At 39.5% G+C, this 15,449-nt stretch overlaps 1 protein-coding gene across 1 annotated transcript in view; it reads right to left on the bottom strand.

Moving 5' to 3' along the window:
* LOC139452174 (PDZ domain-containing protein 7-like) overlaps window positions 1–13,377 on the bottom strand; it is an 88,369-nt gene extending 74,992 nt beyond the window's left edge. The window contains exons 1-3 of the mRNA XM_071233536.1: window positions 13,308–13,377; window positions 12,575–12,640; window positions 7,253–8,788 (exon numbers count right to left, since the gene is read on the bottom strand). Of these exons, the coding sequence (XP_071089637.1) occupies window positions 7,253–7,622 (370 nt within the window). The 5' untranslated portion in view covers window positions 7,623–8,788; window positions 12,575–12,640; window positions 13,308–13,377. The remainder of the gene's footprint in view (window positions 1–7,252; window positions 8,789–12,574; window positions 12,641–13,307) is intronic.
* Between the last annotated feature and the right edge of the window lie 2,072 nt (window positions 13,378–15,449).

Here is a 15,449-nt window from a genome sequence, read left to right as displayed (position 1 = left end):
CAACTGGGATACAACGACATGCATCAACAAAGTCAGCGATCCTAACCACCCGATCCGTTAGTCGCCTCTTACACCAAGCATTGGTTGCTGAAGACCTATTCTATCCCGCCTTTACTTTAAGGCCTGATAGAGACGGTTCACAACGTGCTATCAATTCTTATCATATTTTCATAATTTGTCTGCATTAGTCTAAGATAAATAACAAATGATTATGAAGAAATTATAGTAATGAAAAGGCAAAACACTATTGTACCAAGAACCACATAAAAAACAATATCATTTATCTCTAATATTTCTACATATCATTTCCTGACAAGAAAAACATAATTCATAACTAAAACCTACTTATTGTTACTTATTCTACTACCAAGATAGGTATAAAGCACCTCTATTAAACTCTCAAATCTGAAGTTGAAGACATTTAAAGTGTAACCATAGCAACCATTGAACCATTCAGGATCTAATAGAGAGACAGTCGGTAAAGCAAGTTTGAAAATAATTAACATGTTGACAATGAACAATGGATGGGGTGAGCTGGTCCACCCCAGTGAATATATCCCGTATTCCCCTGTGTCTGTGACATCACAATGTGGAGAATATACCCGGATATACACTTGCTGTTTACCCAGTACAATCAGAGACCACAAAATATTTTATGGCATAATGACACAAGTTGTCACATGATCTACACAACAAGAGTTTTTCTCTATCTTGGTATGCTTGGCTTTCTATTGAATAATTTATGCAGCTTTAATCCGATTATACTTCATTTTGAATAGACCCCCCCCGCCCCGCCCCCCCCTGCAAATTTCTCAGGCCAACCCCACCTGCCGGGTCTAGTCAGATTATGTGAAGATTACGAGAGTTAGGTGTACCGTGGTACACAACACAGGCTCATCTATTTACTTTCACACACAGTAACATTCAACAAACTCTCCCAGATTTACATCTGGGCTTACAAATATACACAGATTCCTCGGAATATAAACTATGCATGTCATGATAGGAAGGGCGGGCAAGACTGCCGTGACTCGGAACATTCTAAATATGTAATGCTACTCTCTTTATGAGAGATACTTGATATTTTATAAACTTGCGTTTACAAAAACACATAGCATCTCTTGATAAATATGGATAAAATTTCAAAATAATGCTTGATTCAGAAAATATTTAGATAAGAAACATTTTCCTTATTACATAAAATACAGGAAAGACAGGTGTTTGACATGCCCCCTCCTCGTCTATCAGTTTGTTTGCTACATCTTATTTTTTATTCTTTTAACTTCAAAATTCAAACAACCTTGACCTCTTGCCACCATTTCCAGTGTGTAAGCAGAGGAGAAAGCAACTGAATGCCTCCATTTATTTTTATCAAATACATTGCATGCTCTGTTTACACTCTACGTCTAGATCAAATGTAAATGTTTCAGATTTTTAAATTTCTTGTCATGTGGTTATCACTAAAACTTGAAATAAGATTTTACAAGGTAACTCAGTACATGATAACTGTGTGACAAGATACACATTTAAAAGACATTTAACAGATATGCTTGAAAATTAAAGTCGTATTTGCAATAAGTTTGAGGAAAACATAAAATGTTGTGATATGAAAAAAAGTTTTCATTCTTTTGGGGCACATGCGAATGGCGTAGATGACACAACTGGGTTCATCGTGTGTATTACTAACTGTTGAAGGTCGGCAAGAGTGGACGAGTTGCCTAAGGGGACATAACTCACAGTGCAGAGTTGCTTCCCTTAGTTGCATTGATCCAGGGCCCCGTTCCACAAAGCGATCTTAACTACAATCAATCTTGGAGACTTACGTCGATTCTAAAATTGTCTTAGCTAAAGTTTACAACCGTTCCACAAAGCGATCTTAGGGCGATTGTAACTTTACAAGTTCTTAAGTAGCCGATCTTAACAAAGATCGGAATCTTCAGCCATGAAGATACGAAATTTTCCCTTGGAGTGGCCTCCCTTGGTCATGTTTAGCAGACGACGCATTTCCTTGCACACCATAATAAAAGTCGCCATCTTTGTTGTTATGGTACAATATTTAAGATCGATTTTAGCAATCCTAAGTTGGTCCGGAGCAACTTAGCATTTTGATCTTAACTTACAACTCTCTTAGTTAAGATCGCTTTGTGGAATGGGAGGCTGATCGTAACAAAAATTTAAGATCGCATACTTAGTGAGTTACAATCAACTTAGCCCTAAGATCGCTTTGTGGAACGGGGCCCAGGTTTGAATTCCAGCTTCTCATGTTTTCCCTGATTATATTATCCGTTGTCTACCAGCAACAAATCTTTGATCTCAGTGGCTAGTCATTCCTCCTACCCTCACATGATGGTTTTTTTTTGTTTGTTTGTTGTTTAAAGACTCACTCAGCAATATTCCAGCTATATGACAGGTGTCTGTAAATAATCAATTCTGGACCAGACAATCCAGTGATTGACATCATGAGCATCCATCCATGCAATTGGGATACGATGACATGCAACAACCTAGTCAGCGAGCCTGACCATTAAAAAACGTAACTGTAGCTGGAATATTGCTGAGTGTGGCGTTAAACAACAAACAAACAAAACAAAATCAACAAACTTACCATTTAGGGATTATATTCTTGTATTTTCCCAGCTGGTATGATCGCTTAATCTTCCTGAACTAACTCCTCTGTCAATACTTGAACCACTGGCTCTGTGCCTGAGGCTTCCCTGTGGTGTGTGCAACGTTCTCTGTGGCGTGTGTAAGGTTCTCTGTCGCGTGTGTAACATTTCTGTGGTGGTGTAACGTATCGAGGTAGTCTACATGGGGACACAAAAGAGGTTACGAGTCCGAGGCCTGAGAAGTGATCCGGCTGAGTGAACCCCAATACGACAGCCTGTGGGGGCGTGTAGCATGACCGAGTTCAGTGGACAAGATATACAGTTGTAATTTGGACTGATACAATTATGATTATTGCAGTGTTTCGAATACTAATACTATGGGGAAGGTCTCAAAACACTTTGAGGGATTTCTTTAAGTGATTATGGGTCAGTTTGTGTGGTTAGGTTGTTGCAACCAGATGTATGAGGGTTAAATGATTAGTTCTGAGCCTCAAATAGAAAGTGAACTTAATACATGTCGTGAAATCTTTAGCTGTGGACATTACATGATGTTGTCGAAGAGTATCTGTTCCTGTACGGGCATTGTTCCTTTGTTCTGTTTTTCTGAGGGGAAATATTCCAATAGAACATTTTTTACTTGGAAAAATGTTCCAAAATAAATTTACACTTGCAATATCGTATTCCCGAGGCAAGGGAGTTAACTGACTACAAAGGTCCAGTTTCCACCCTTGCCAAACTAGGCTGGTATTATGGAGTTATATTTTGGCTGGACTGAGTTTATGCACAGTCCAATCAAAATTGCAGGATTTGTATAGCGTGTGTACTGCCAACTCGGTATAGACAGATATTTTCAAAATCTTTTCATAGGTGCTCATGGGATTTGATACACTTTGCAAGGTAAGCCATTTTGTTTGAAACAAATGCAAGTGATGTAAGATGTGGAATCTGATTGGTGAATAGGAGGGACATAACTTGTAATAGCCACTGGTGGCGCTACCATTGAGGCCAGAAATTCCAGAATAGAATTGAAAATGGACTTTTACAGTGATTTAAATCTTTTACCTCGGGAAGATGTTGCAATATTTGTTCCAATTCTGTGCGGAACTGATCATTGTTGACAATGTCACAGAAGTATAGCCACAAAAACTTGAGTTAACTGAGCAAACTGTTTCGCTGTGACAAGTCAGTAAACTAAGCTTTGGAAAATGGACAAACACTGGTATTCATCTACCCTCTTTCACGGTACCCCTTGGCAAGTGGAATTTTCCTCCATACAATCTTATGGGTACCCAGAAGAACATAACAGAAACAGGTCAGATTTGTGCTTTACTTTTTGTTATTACTGTGTAATCCATGGAAAGTGGGCCTGTCAGTTACATACACTACTCAAAAGAAGTTAAGGACCATCCAATTCTTTTATATTACTATCGTCCATCGTGCCATGACAGATTAACCATAGTAATGAGAAAGAATCGGATGGTCCTTAACTTCTTTTGAGTAGAACACATGTCTTGTGTTGACATTGTGCTGTCAAAGTGCAAAATACTTCAGCTCTATTTTTTTAAAAATTATTTTAAAAAACATGTACCATTTTCATGACTTAGATTCCAATCGGATACACATTTGTTTGTTGTTGTTTTACGCCTTACTCAGCAATATTCCAGCTATTTGATGGTGGTCTGTAAATTGACTCTGGACCAGACAATCATGTGATTGACATCATGAACATCGATCCATTCAATTGGGATACGATGACATGCATCAACCAAGTCAGCAAGCCTGACCACCCAATCCCATTAGTCGCCTCTTACGACATGCATAGTCGCAAGCATGGGTTGCTGAAGACCTATTCTACCCCGGATCTTCAGGGGTCTCTGATACTCTGTGGCCTTATAAAAAAATGCCGCACCACACCTTGAACTGCCCCCCTGCCCTCAATCACAGAAACACCTGATACCTGTAACTCATACTCAACAGCTTCATAACAATAATCAGAGTTACTGGGGCACTTATATTCAATAGAATATCAAGCTGAGGGGATAACGACGTGTGCAGCCTTTTTGAGGTGAGATTTCCATATGCCTGTCGTGCCCATTATCCCACTGAATAATGAGGGGGGGGGAGACCAAAGGTGGGAGTAGGCAGGAAACTGCTTCTTTAAGTGGTGAGAAGGTTTTTATCATTCATTCTCATAAATGTTCTTCACATCATTCATCAAATCTCTAATGGGTTCTCTTTAATACTGGTTCATTCAGATATTCTGCAGTGAATAGCAAGCCGATCCTTACAACTCTGCACTGTGACAGTGTGTGGGGTGAGTGAGGGTGTGTGGATGACAGGTGTGAGGGAGGATATCAGTATAAATGTTCTAAAGAATATATCATTTTTAACTGAGTGTAAATGAAATTCACATATTACCTTCTGTACTAGATATACATGTAATAATAAAGTCATATGAGATAATATTTCCTATACTGAACCAAAAAAGTAAGGGATCAGGAATATTTTTGGAGTGAAATTGAGCACACAATTTCAGAAAAATATCAAAAAAATATTAATGATCCCTAACTTTTTTTGTTCAGTATATAACAAACCCATTATAGAGTCCCTAACTTTTTTGGTTCAGTATATAACAAACCCATTATAGAGTCCCTAACTTTTTTGGTTCAGTATATAACAAACCCATTATAGAGTCCCTAACTTTTTTGGTTCAGTATATAACAAACCCATTATAGAGTCCCTAACTTTTTTGGTTCAGTATATAACAAACCCATTTATAGAGTCCCTAACTTTTTTGGTTCAGTATATAACAATCCCATTATAGAGTCCCATTAGAAGTAAGCCATGTTAATTATCATGTGAATTGTGAATATACGACATAATGCATTAATACTTAAAGTTTCATGAACACCTGGTGTTGTCACTGATTTTTCAGTCATCCATTCGAATATACTGAACAAAAACATTAGGGATTGGGATTGTTTTGGGGATGTTTTTATGAAATTGTGTGCTAAGTCTTCACTACAAAAAAATATTCGGAAAATATTCATGATTCCTAACTTTTTTTGTTTAGTTTATATCAAATTTCACTGCTCTTTTGCCTTTCATTCCCATTGAGTGTTTCATTGGATGATTGAGTCTGGTATTAAATTATCTGATGTTGATTCTTTACATTATATTTGACTATATCTCGTATAATTCTGACTATTTAAAGTATTTAGTGAAAATAATGCTGTCCTAAAGGTAATTAAAATGGGTAGGATTATTACCGGAGAAAGAATAGGTTTGGCAATTTGAATGTTACTGACACTCATATAAACGGTTTGTTCAATTTGATTTTTCTAAAATGAAAAACATTTATGAGAAAAGCATAATGTGTGTTAGATTTGTGGACATTACAGAGAAATTGATGCCCGAAAAATAGTTTGCTCCCCCGCCCCCAACTTAACAGCGTTAATTAAAAACAGATACAAGAAAATACAAGAAACATATTCATATGCATCAAAAAACGTTTGGAAGATTCCGGGTTCTAATCCAGTATAACAACTTTTCACAACAATCAGACTGCAGCACTCACTTCAGTTCACATCCCAATTGGGGCGGTCGGTGGTTAAAGCGTTCGCTCGTCACGCCGAAGACCCGGGTTCGATTCCCGATATGGGTACAATGTGTGAATCCCATTTGTGGTGTCCCCCGCCACGATATTGCTGGAATATTGCTAAAAGCGGCGTAAAACCATACTCACTCACTCACTCACTCACTCACAATTAGCCCCGAGTGGCCGTAGGCTTACAACTTACTTTTGACAATCTTGCAATTTTGTGAAAAAACGTCTCCTCCTTGGCCAAAGTTATGGCAGGTGTGTGATAGCCTCTTACGACCTTGTGTTACAGATCACGACCTTGTGTTACAGATCACGGTCTGCTCAAGCCAGTCCACCCCTCCACTATTTGTTTAGCTAAGTAGTGGGGGTAAGGTGAAACTCGGACTACAAGTCTACGTTTAGATCTACATGGAGAAAACAAACATCTCACCACAATGGCAGCACACATTGTGTGCATTCATCTTCCACACTTAACAAAGATGAGTTTCTGTGATCTTCAGGGGGTAGTGGAGTAGCCGTGTGGGTAGGTGTTTGCTCATTGGGTTGAACACTTGTGTTTGATTCCCCACATGGGTACAATGTGTGAAGCTCATTCTTGATGTTGTTTCTTATGATGGTTGGAGTATTGTTTGTTTGTTTGTTTGTTTGTTGTTTAACACCACACTCAGCAATATTACAGCTATATGACAGCTGTCTGAAAATAATCAAGTCTTGACCAGACAATCAAGTGATTGACATCATGAGCATCATCTGTTCAATATATACTACTCAAGAGAAGTTAAGGATCACCTGATTCTTTCATATTACTATAGTTAATCTCTCATGTCATGACAGATTAACTTTACCATTATGAAAGAATCGGGTGATCCTTAACTTCTTTTGAGTAGTATACAATGACATGCATCAACCACAGCAGTGAGCCTGACCACCCGATCCCTTTAGTCACTGTTTATGACAAGTATGGGTTGCTGAAGGCCAATTGTAACCAGGATCTTCAGGGGAAGTAGTGATAAAAGAGATGAAACATTAAGGCAATACTTACAAGGTGCGTGAGAGTAGGTGTCAGGTTTCGATCTGATGGTGAAGTCGGTTCTTCCTTCCAACTTGTAGTCCAGCCTGGCAACGAACTTGTCAAAGTCGTGTTTGTCAAACTCGGACAGGATGGTGCGAATGTAGGGCATGAGACGGAGCTTGCCTGGGGTGTTGATGATCTGTACAAGTTCCTGGCAGAAGATCTCGATGTGACGCGATCTCTGGTACTTCTTGGCACAGCGGTACATGAACTCCTTCTCCGCTTCGGTCAGCAAGCTCCGGACCAGGTACTTGTAGTTTTTCTTGATCTCCCGCTTGGAGAGCCCCACCCCCGAGATGCTTTGATTCGACATTCTCTCCCGCTTCTTCACAAATGCCATAGCAGCTCCTTATCAGGATCCACGAAAACTGGTATATTCCGAAACTTTGATCCACGCATTCAAGGACACAGCTTAAGGACACAGTAGTTCAGCGATGCAACTTAAGGACACAGCTTAGGGATGCAAATTAAGGACACAGTTGAAGGACACAGCTTTAGGATGCAAATTAAGGACACAGTTGAAGGACACAGCTTTAGGATGCAAATTAAGGACACAGTTGAAGGACACAGCTTTAGGATGCAGTTTAGGGATGCAACTCATGGATGCAGTCTAGAGAGGCATCTAAGGGAAATGGCTTAAGAACACAGCTTAAGAACACAGCTTTAGGGCACAGCTTAAGGGCATAGCATGAGGACTTAGCCCTAACGACATAGGCTGTTTTGATACACTAACCCGTGTGAGGCACTGAATAACATGATAATGTTATAAAAATGCAATATTTCTGACAAACCATGGAGAGACGTGGCTTCTAATTATTGAGATAAATCTACACCACAGTCCCAATTTCCACTCTAGCGCCTGATATTGGCAAACTGCGTGTAAGCAGATTCATCAATGTCACTCTAATGTCTCGGGTCAATAGCACCAACACAATGTCATTTAATAGACAGTCATCCCGGACAGATACAGTCAGTAGAACACTACAGTCCTTTGTTCCATGCCATATAGCTGGCTTTAATAACTATCTCTTTACCCCTTGTAGGTATGTCACTGACAAATCATAAAATTATATTTTACAATAGTCAGTGGTATAATAGTCAACTCAGCACCCTGAGAGGTCAGAGGTCAGATTAATGCCATGTGCTCACTTCCTGTTTCAGTCCTCTCTACACAATCCTACATGTTCCTCTTTCCAAGAATACACTTTGCACATATATCTTGAGACTATTGAGCTATAAGTGACAGGTTTACAAGAGTCAGTGTGATTCATCCACTAATCATTGAAAACAAAATTTTTGCCAATTCTTATATCACAAAAGGACTTCTTTTCTTTCGAAAAAGAAGAATATTACTGTCATTCAGAACAGTGACCTTGTCACCACATGTCACAGAGGTCATTAACCTCTTGTGCCTCGTCAATGTAAAAATCACCGTGGCAACGAAGTCCCACAACTGTCACTCACTTTGACACTGCCACAGTCCTCTGTCACAGCTGCCCGTCAGCGCTGTAAGTAGAAGTGTCACCATTGTGAAACAGGTCCAACACGCAACAGGATATGTAGAGTCATGACATAACAATGTCCTATTGTAAAATATATTTATTTGAATAATTAGTCATACTCCATTGAATATAAATAATGTAGACTCAAAATACTTCATACATAGCCTCGAACAGACATACGTTTTGCAATAGTTAGAAAAAGAACAAATGATGTGAACATATTCTTATTTTGATGTTTGTTGGTTGTTTAATGCTGCACTCAGCAATATTCCAGCTATATGATGGCGGTCTGTAAATAATTGAGTTTCAACCAGACCATCCAGTGATTGACATTGTGAGCATCAATCTATGCAATTGGGTAACTATGACATGCATCAACCAAGTGAGCTCATGAAATTGATTCCACAGAATACATATAGCCCAGTGACTGGACACAGCATTTACACCCCAAATGAATACTGCAAACAGATTTGGTTCACTTGCATGAGTGAGTGAGTGAGTGAGTGAGTGAGTGAGTGGGTGGGTGGGTGGGTGGGTGAGTGAGTGAGTGAGTGAGTGAGTGAGTGAGGTTTTATACCTTCCTTTCAGCAATATTCAATATCAAGGTGCCGATCACCAGAAATGGCATTCATGTGTCTAGGACCTACAAAACTTTGGATTTTCCTGAGCAGGACGCTGAAATGCTGTGATATAACTGAAATTCTGTTCAAAGGGATGTTTAAACTCACTCACTCAAAAAGTTTACTTATATGCAGACTCTGATGGTTCATGACTGCTTTGTTCCATTTGTAACATCAATCTCATTAAAATCTAATCTTAGTCCTCGCTACCGCTAAACAAAGATCTGAGGACATCTGATAAGGCCGCAATGGGATGTCCTCAGATCTTTGTTTAGCGGCAGTAAGAATTGAGATCTGATTTTAATGAGATTGTTTGCAACATATTCTTTTAAGGGATCGATGTGTCAGAGGTTTTGTATGGACCAATGTACAGGCTCTCCACAAATATGTGTAATAGTTTTATTACCCTTCCTTAGAGACCCTCGGAATCCTACTCCCAAAAAACAACAAAAAACATTATAAAAAACCCAAAACATTAAAAACAAAAATAAATTACCAGTATCTAATCATGAAAATATATTTTAAAGTACATGTACATGATTTTACTTGAGGTGACTTGTATTTTGACACTGAGCACTCTTGACCACTATTATCACTCTGATGTAATAAACACATTATACAAAAATATTCTGTAAAATTCATTTATTCCCTTGCGTTAACACAGAAATACAATGCTGTCATTCTGGGTATTTTACTGACAAACTAGTGCTTTCCATTTAGTAAATCCATTCCAGGGCCATTATGCTGTGTGAAGAGTATCCGATATATCACCCGGTAGATTCACCATACAGAACAACATGTGTGACTATGTGAGACTCATTGTGTGATAGAACTCAAATGGAAATAACAGAAGCTCAAATTCACAAAGTAAATATTTACACTTCACCCAAGCTATTGTGAGCAATCTGTATCAAATGACACCACTTTGATTGAGTTCCCATGTCCTAGTGGTTGCCACCAGGAACAATATGGCACACGGTGAGTGAGCCACTTCACAGCCTCTCAATACCTGGTGTACACACTACAACCTGTACTACAGCACCTTGTTCCTGAACATTCAACGCACTTGTCTGTCCTAGTGTACTATTACCGTGATTCGATGTCATATTCATGCTCCACATTGACCCTAGAACTTCAATGCATGCTGTAAAAGGCGACTATGCTTGCCGTAAAAGGTGACTATGCTTGCCGTATAAGGGGACTATGCTTGCTGTAAAAGGTGACTATGCTTGCTGTAAAAGGTGACTATGCTTGACGTAAAAGGCGACTATGCTTGCCGTAAAAGGTGACTATGCTTGCCGTAAAAGGTGACTATGCTTGCCGTATAAGGGGACTATGCTTGCTGTAAAAGGTGACTATGCTTGCTGTAAAAGGTGACTATGCTTGCCGTAAAAGGCGACTATGCTTGCCGTAAAAGGTGACTATGCTTGCCGTAAAAGGTTACTATGCTTGCCGTAAAAGGCGACTATGCTTGCCGTAAAAGGTTACTATGCTTGCTGTAAAAGGTGACTATGCTTGCCGTAAAAGGCGACTATGCTTGCCGTAAAAGGTGACTATGCTTGCCGTAAAAGTTGACTATGCTTGCCGTAAAAGACGACTATGCTTGCCGTAAAAGGCGACTATGCTTGCCGTAAAAGGTGACTATGCTTGCCGTAAAAGGCGACTATGCTTGCCGTAAAAGGTGACTATGCTTGCCGTAAAAGGCGACTATGCTTGCCGTAAAAGGTGACTATGCTTGCCGTAAAAGGTGACTAACGGGATCGGGTGGTCAAGCTCGCTGACTTGGTTGATGCATGTCATCCATCCCAATTGCATGGATCGATGTACATGATTTCAATTACTGGATTGTCTGGTCAAGACTCGATTATTTAGAGACCACCATCATATAGCTGGAATATTGCTGAGTGCTGCGTTAAACAACAAACCAACCAACCAACCAACCAACTTAGAACTTCACTCATAGCGTGTAGGACCCGGGTACCCACAGGACTACCCAAACCCGTGGTTAGTCACGTGATATATTGTTTGATGACAAAAACTCACTATAGCTCAGTGGTTATGTTCGCATTTCTCTCTGACGATGCACATGGGGCGGTCAGGTAGCCTAGTGGTTAAAGCGTTCACTCGTCACACCTAAGACCCGGGATCGATTCCCGACATGGGTACAATATGTGAAGCCAATTTCTGGTGTCCCCCGCCGTGATATTGCTGGAATGTTGCTAAAAGCGGCGTAAAACCATACTCACTCACTCACTCTGACGATGCACACATTCCTTTCGACTTGTATAGGCCTGAGTAAAGATAAAGCTTCAGACAACTTCTGTGTACTGATCGTTTGATATATGTATCTAATTAATTTTGGCCAGGGCTGCGATAAAACAATTCCCAGTCAGACATGAATTTGTTTCCAACTCTTGAGACCTGCAGTGGGTACCCGGGTAGGGCCGGGTAATAGGGGATCGGGTACCCGGGTAGTAAATTTGGACTCGTCCCAGCCCTACCATGGATGTATACAACATTTTCATTTCTGGATAAACGTCCACCTTTCCTGAGTACCACTGTCTGAATTTTCTAGATTTCCTGGTGAACCCCACATATCTGCATATGACCTGAGCTGGTCAGAAGAGTTGACTAAATGGATCAGACATGGGGACTTGGTTGATAATGAGTGAGTGAGTGAGTATGGTTTTACGCCACTTGTTGCAATATTCCAGCAATATCACCACGGGGGACACCAGAAATGGGCTTCACACATTGTACCCATGTCGGGAATCGAGCCCAAGTTTTGCACCACTTGGCCACCAATATAGCATTACCCCTGTAGGGGTGCGAACCCGGGTCTTCGGCATGACAAGCGAACGCTTAAACCACTAGGCTACCTGACTCCTGGTTGATAATGTGTCATCATACCGCGAGAGTGTAAAACGTTGTTCATAATATCAATCACTAGATTGTCTGATCCAGACTTGATTACCAACAGGCTGTCGGCTTGGATATTGCTGAGTGTGCATTAAACCAACAAACATACAAAGCATATGATTCTGAAATGCAGAGTCTGTGGTGTAAACAGGCTACTACATCAGATATATATACCAGCCTTACATCAACAGCAACATGTCTTATACATTGTCATTTGTCAATAAGACATATTACCTGACAAAATAACTTACCCTAGTATCTGGGTGACATCAACTGGGACCACTTCACCACAGGCAACATCGTCCACAAGCTGCAGTCTACAAATGAGATACCTCACAGGTTTTTATGTGTAACGTGTCAACAAACCACCACAATACAAATGCTAAATTTATTTTGTGAATGTCATTCTGACCCTTAACGTGCTTTAGATGAGCAAGTAACAAGTATACTCCATTGATAAAAAACCCATTTCCCTCACTTGTATGACACGCCTACCTCCATTCTGTTACCTCTTTGCCCTACTTGGAGAACCTGTTTAAAACTTGGATTTGTTGAAAACTCACTCAAGGTGGTCTGGGGTCGAGTTTTAAGTAAATTTTCTTTAAAAACTCAAACGAAAAGGTGATAAATATAAGCTTACATAATTGCATTTTTTCTTTTGTTATTTTGTTACCTTTTCTGTCAAAATTTTTTGAGCAGATTTACTTGTAAAACAAAAAAAAGAGATTATCTAGCGAATCTTAGCATGAATATATTAAAAATTATTGTGACCTTTCTCTTACTTTATTTTTAGATAATGAGGTTCCTGTGAACATACTCTCAATGAAGCTATTTAAGTCTGATATGAACGTAAGTGTTGGGTGTCAGCTGGGATTTCATCATCAATCATTTCATGTACCGGATTCCTCCGGCGTTTTGACAATAGACAGAGGGGTCTGCTTGTCAGAGATAGAGTGGTCGAGAACAGACATAGTTCAAACTTACATGAAACGAAACTGTTTTCGGTAATAGTTACTAGGCAACGATATACCCCTTCTGCACTCCTGTGTTTTCTGTAAATAATATCTCTAATATGTATGAGAAAATACAGATCGTCATGTAAATTTGTGGGCTTAGAACTGGGTACTTATAAAGATTACATACAGATTGGTCTTGAAGTTCGTTAAGGGGAGCTTAAATTTGGAGAATACCAAGAGAGGTATAATAAAAACAAGGACAGTAATTCTGCTACACAAATCGCTTAATAAACTAAAGGCTGTTCAAAATAAGAGACCCATGAAGATCCGGGGTAGAATAGGTATTCAGCAACCCATGCTTGCCGTAAAAGGTGTCTATGCTTGTCGTAAGAGGCGACTAATGGAATTGGGTGGTCAGGATCGCTGACTTGGTTGATGCATGTCATGGTTACCCAATTGCCCAGATTGATGCTCACGATGTCAATCACTGGCTGGTCTGGATCAGACTCAATTATTTACAGACTGCCGTCATATGGCTGAAATATTGCTGAGTGCAACGTTTAAAAACCAACAAACATCAAAATAAGAATATGTTCACTTAATTTGTTCTTTTTCTAACTATTGCAAAACGTATGTCTGTTCTAGGCTATGTATGAAGTAATTTGAGTCTACATTATTTATATTCAATGGAGGATGACTAATTATTCAAATAAATATATTTTTCAATAGGACATTGTCCATACTTTATTCAAAACGGAACATCTGTAGGCACACATTGTCCTATTTATAACAAACCCCACGATTGGTTAAATCTTCCAAATGGGCCATACATTGGTTAAAGCGTTTGCTTGTCACGCGATTCCCGACATGAGTACAATGTGTGAAGCCCATTTCTGGTGTCCCCCACTGTGATATTGCTGGAATATTGCTAAAAGCGGTGTAAAACAATACTCACTTATACTCATATTACATTTTGAATCCTGCCTTCTTTAAAACTGACCAAAAGAAATATGAAAAGAAACAATTAAGATTATTGCTTTGGACAAGTTAAATATAAACAGGTTGAGGATGTTTCAGTGACAACCAAAAGAATTCTTGTTTTTTTTCATACACTCACACATGATTCACAAATAAGGCTCATATGTGCGCTCTGTGTTTGAGGTCATAGAGGCATATAGGTGATCAAGACGCAACGTATCTTGATATACGTATTGATCCAACCCTAGCCTAAAATGTATTATTAACACTAATACCTATCTAAACCCGGATTCTCCTGTTTAATTACACCGCACTGTTCGACATACATACCTAATTGATTAAATCCAATCCAAAGTTCTATCTTGAAGTTGCTTGCAAAACACCTGTATTTTCAGCAATTTCAGTTCTGTCAGTCAGTCTAACAAACACGGATGTCGCATCTGTGACTTCCTACAAAACTGGTCTTCTCGGCCCTCAATGGCTTCCCTAACATTATACGTAGACAGACCTAGTCACTAACATCCTATATTCGATATTCAATAAACATGCCATTTGTCTCCCAGCTGTCAGAGCACAATAATACCAGCGGGCACATGTTTACTGTCCCAGCTGTTTACTAGCAGATGACGCAGTAGGGACAGGAGCGAGAAGGCTACTTCCGGCGCAAAGGTGTACGAGTCTTTGAAGACATCAAACACGAGGGTTCGAATCCCGAATGTGACAACATGAACATGCTAGTTAATTGTGCTATTTAGTTTGTTTGTATAGGTCTATAGTTTGTTTGTTTGTTGTTGCTATATCTGATTTTAGTTTATTTTTGTTTAAGTCATTGCGTGGTAAGGTCTTTGATTGAGGTTGCATGTATGGCTGAAATCAAAGGATCGGGGAGGCAAATGACTTAAAAAACCAAAGAGGTATCATGACTTGTAGAGGAGATCACCATTAAAGTACATGTAAATCACAGACCAGGATGCATTAGAGCTGAGCTGATGCAGGTGTGAAATTAGTTAGAAATTAAGAGAGTCATGATCTGCAAATATGGGTTTTTCACATATAAATCACTTGCCTAACTTATACGAGGCAGTGAGAAAGTGGTTTTATTGGCCCTGACCAATTTAAGATAGCAATAAACTGCAAAATGCCGTCAGTTTGTCAGGCTGTTTCCACAGCTATTCCTCAACAGCCGCAAGAA

This window comes from Haliotis cracherodii, unplaced genomic scaffold (assembly GCF_022045235.1).
Source record: "Haliotis cracherodii isolate W230 unplaced genomic scaffold, xgHalCrac1.p SCAF_9, whole genome shotgun sequence".
Lineage (NCBI taxonomy): Eukaryota > Metazoa > Mollusca > Gastropoda > Lepetellida > Haliotidae > Haliotis > Haliotis cracherodii.
Note: the sequence above shows the minus strand (reverse complement) of the source record. Positions and strands in the feature narration are given on the sequence as shown.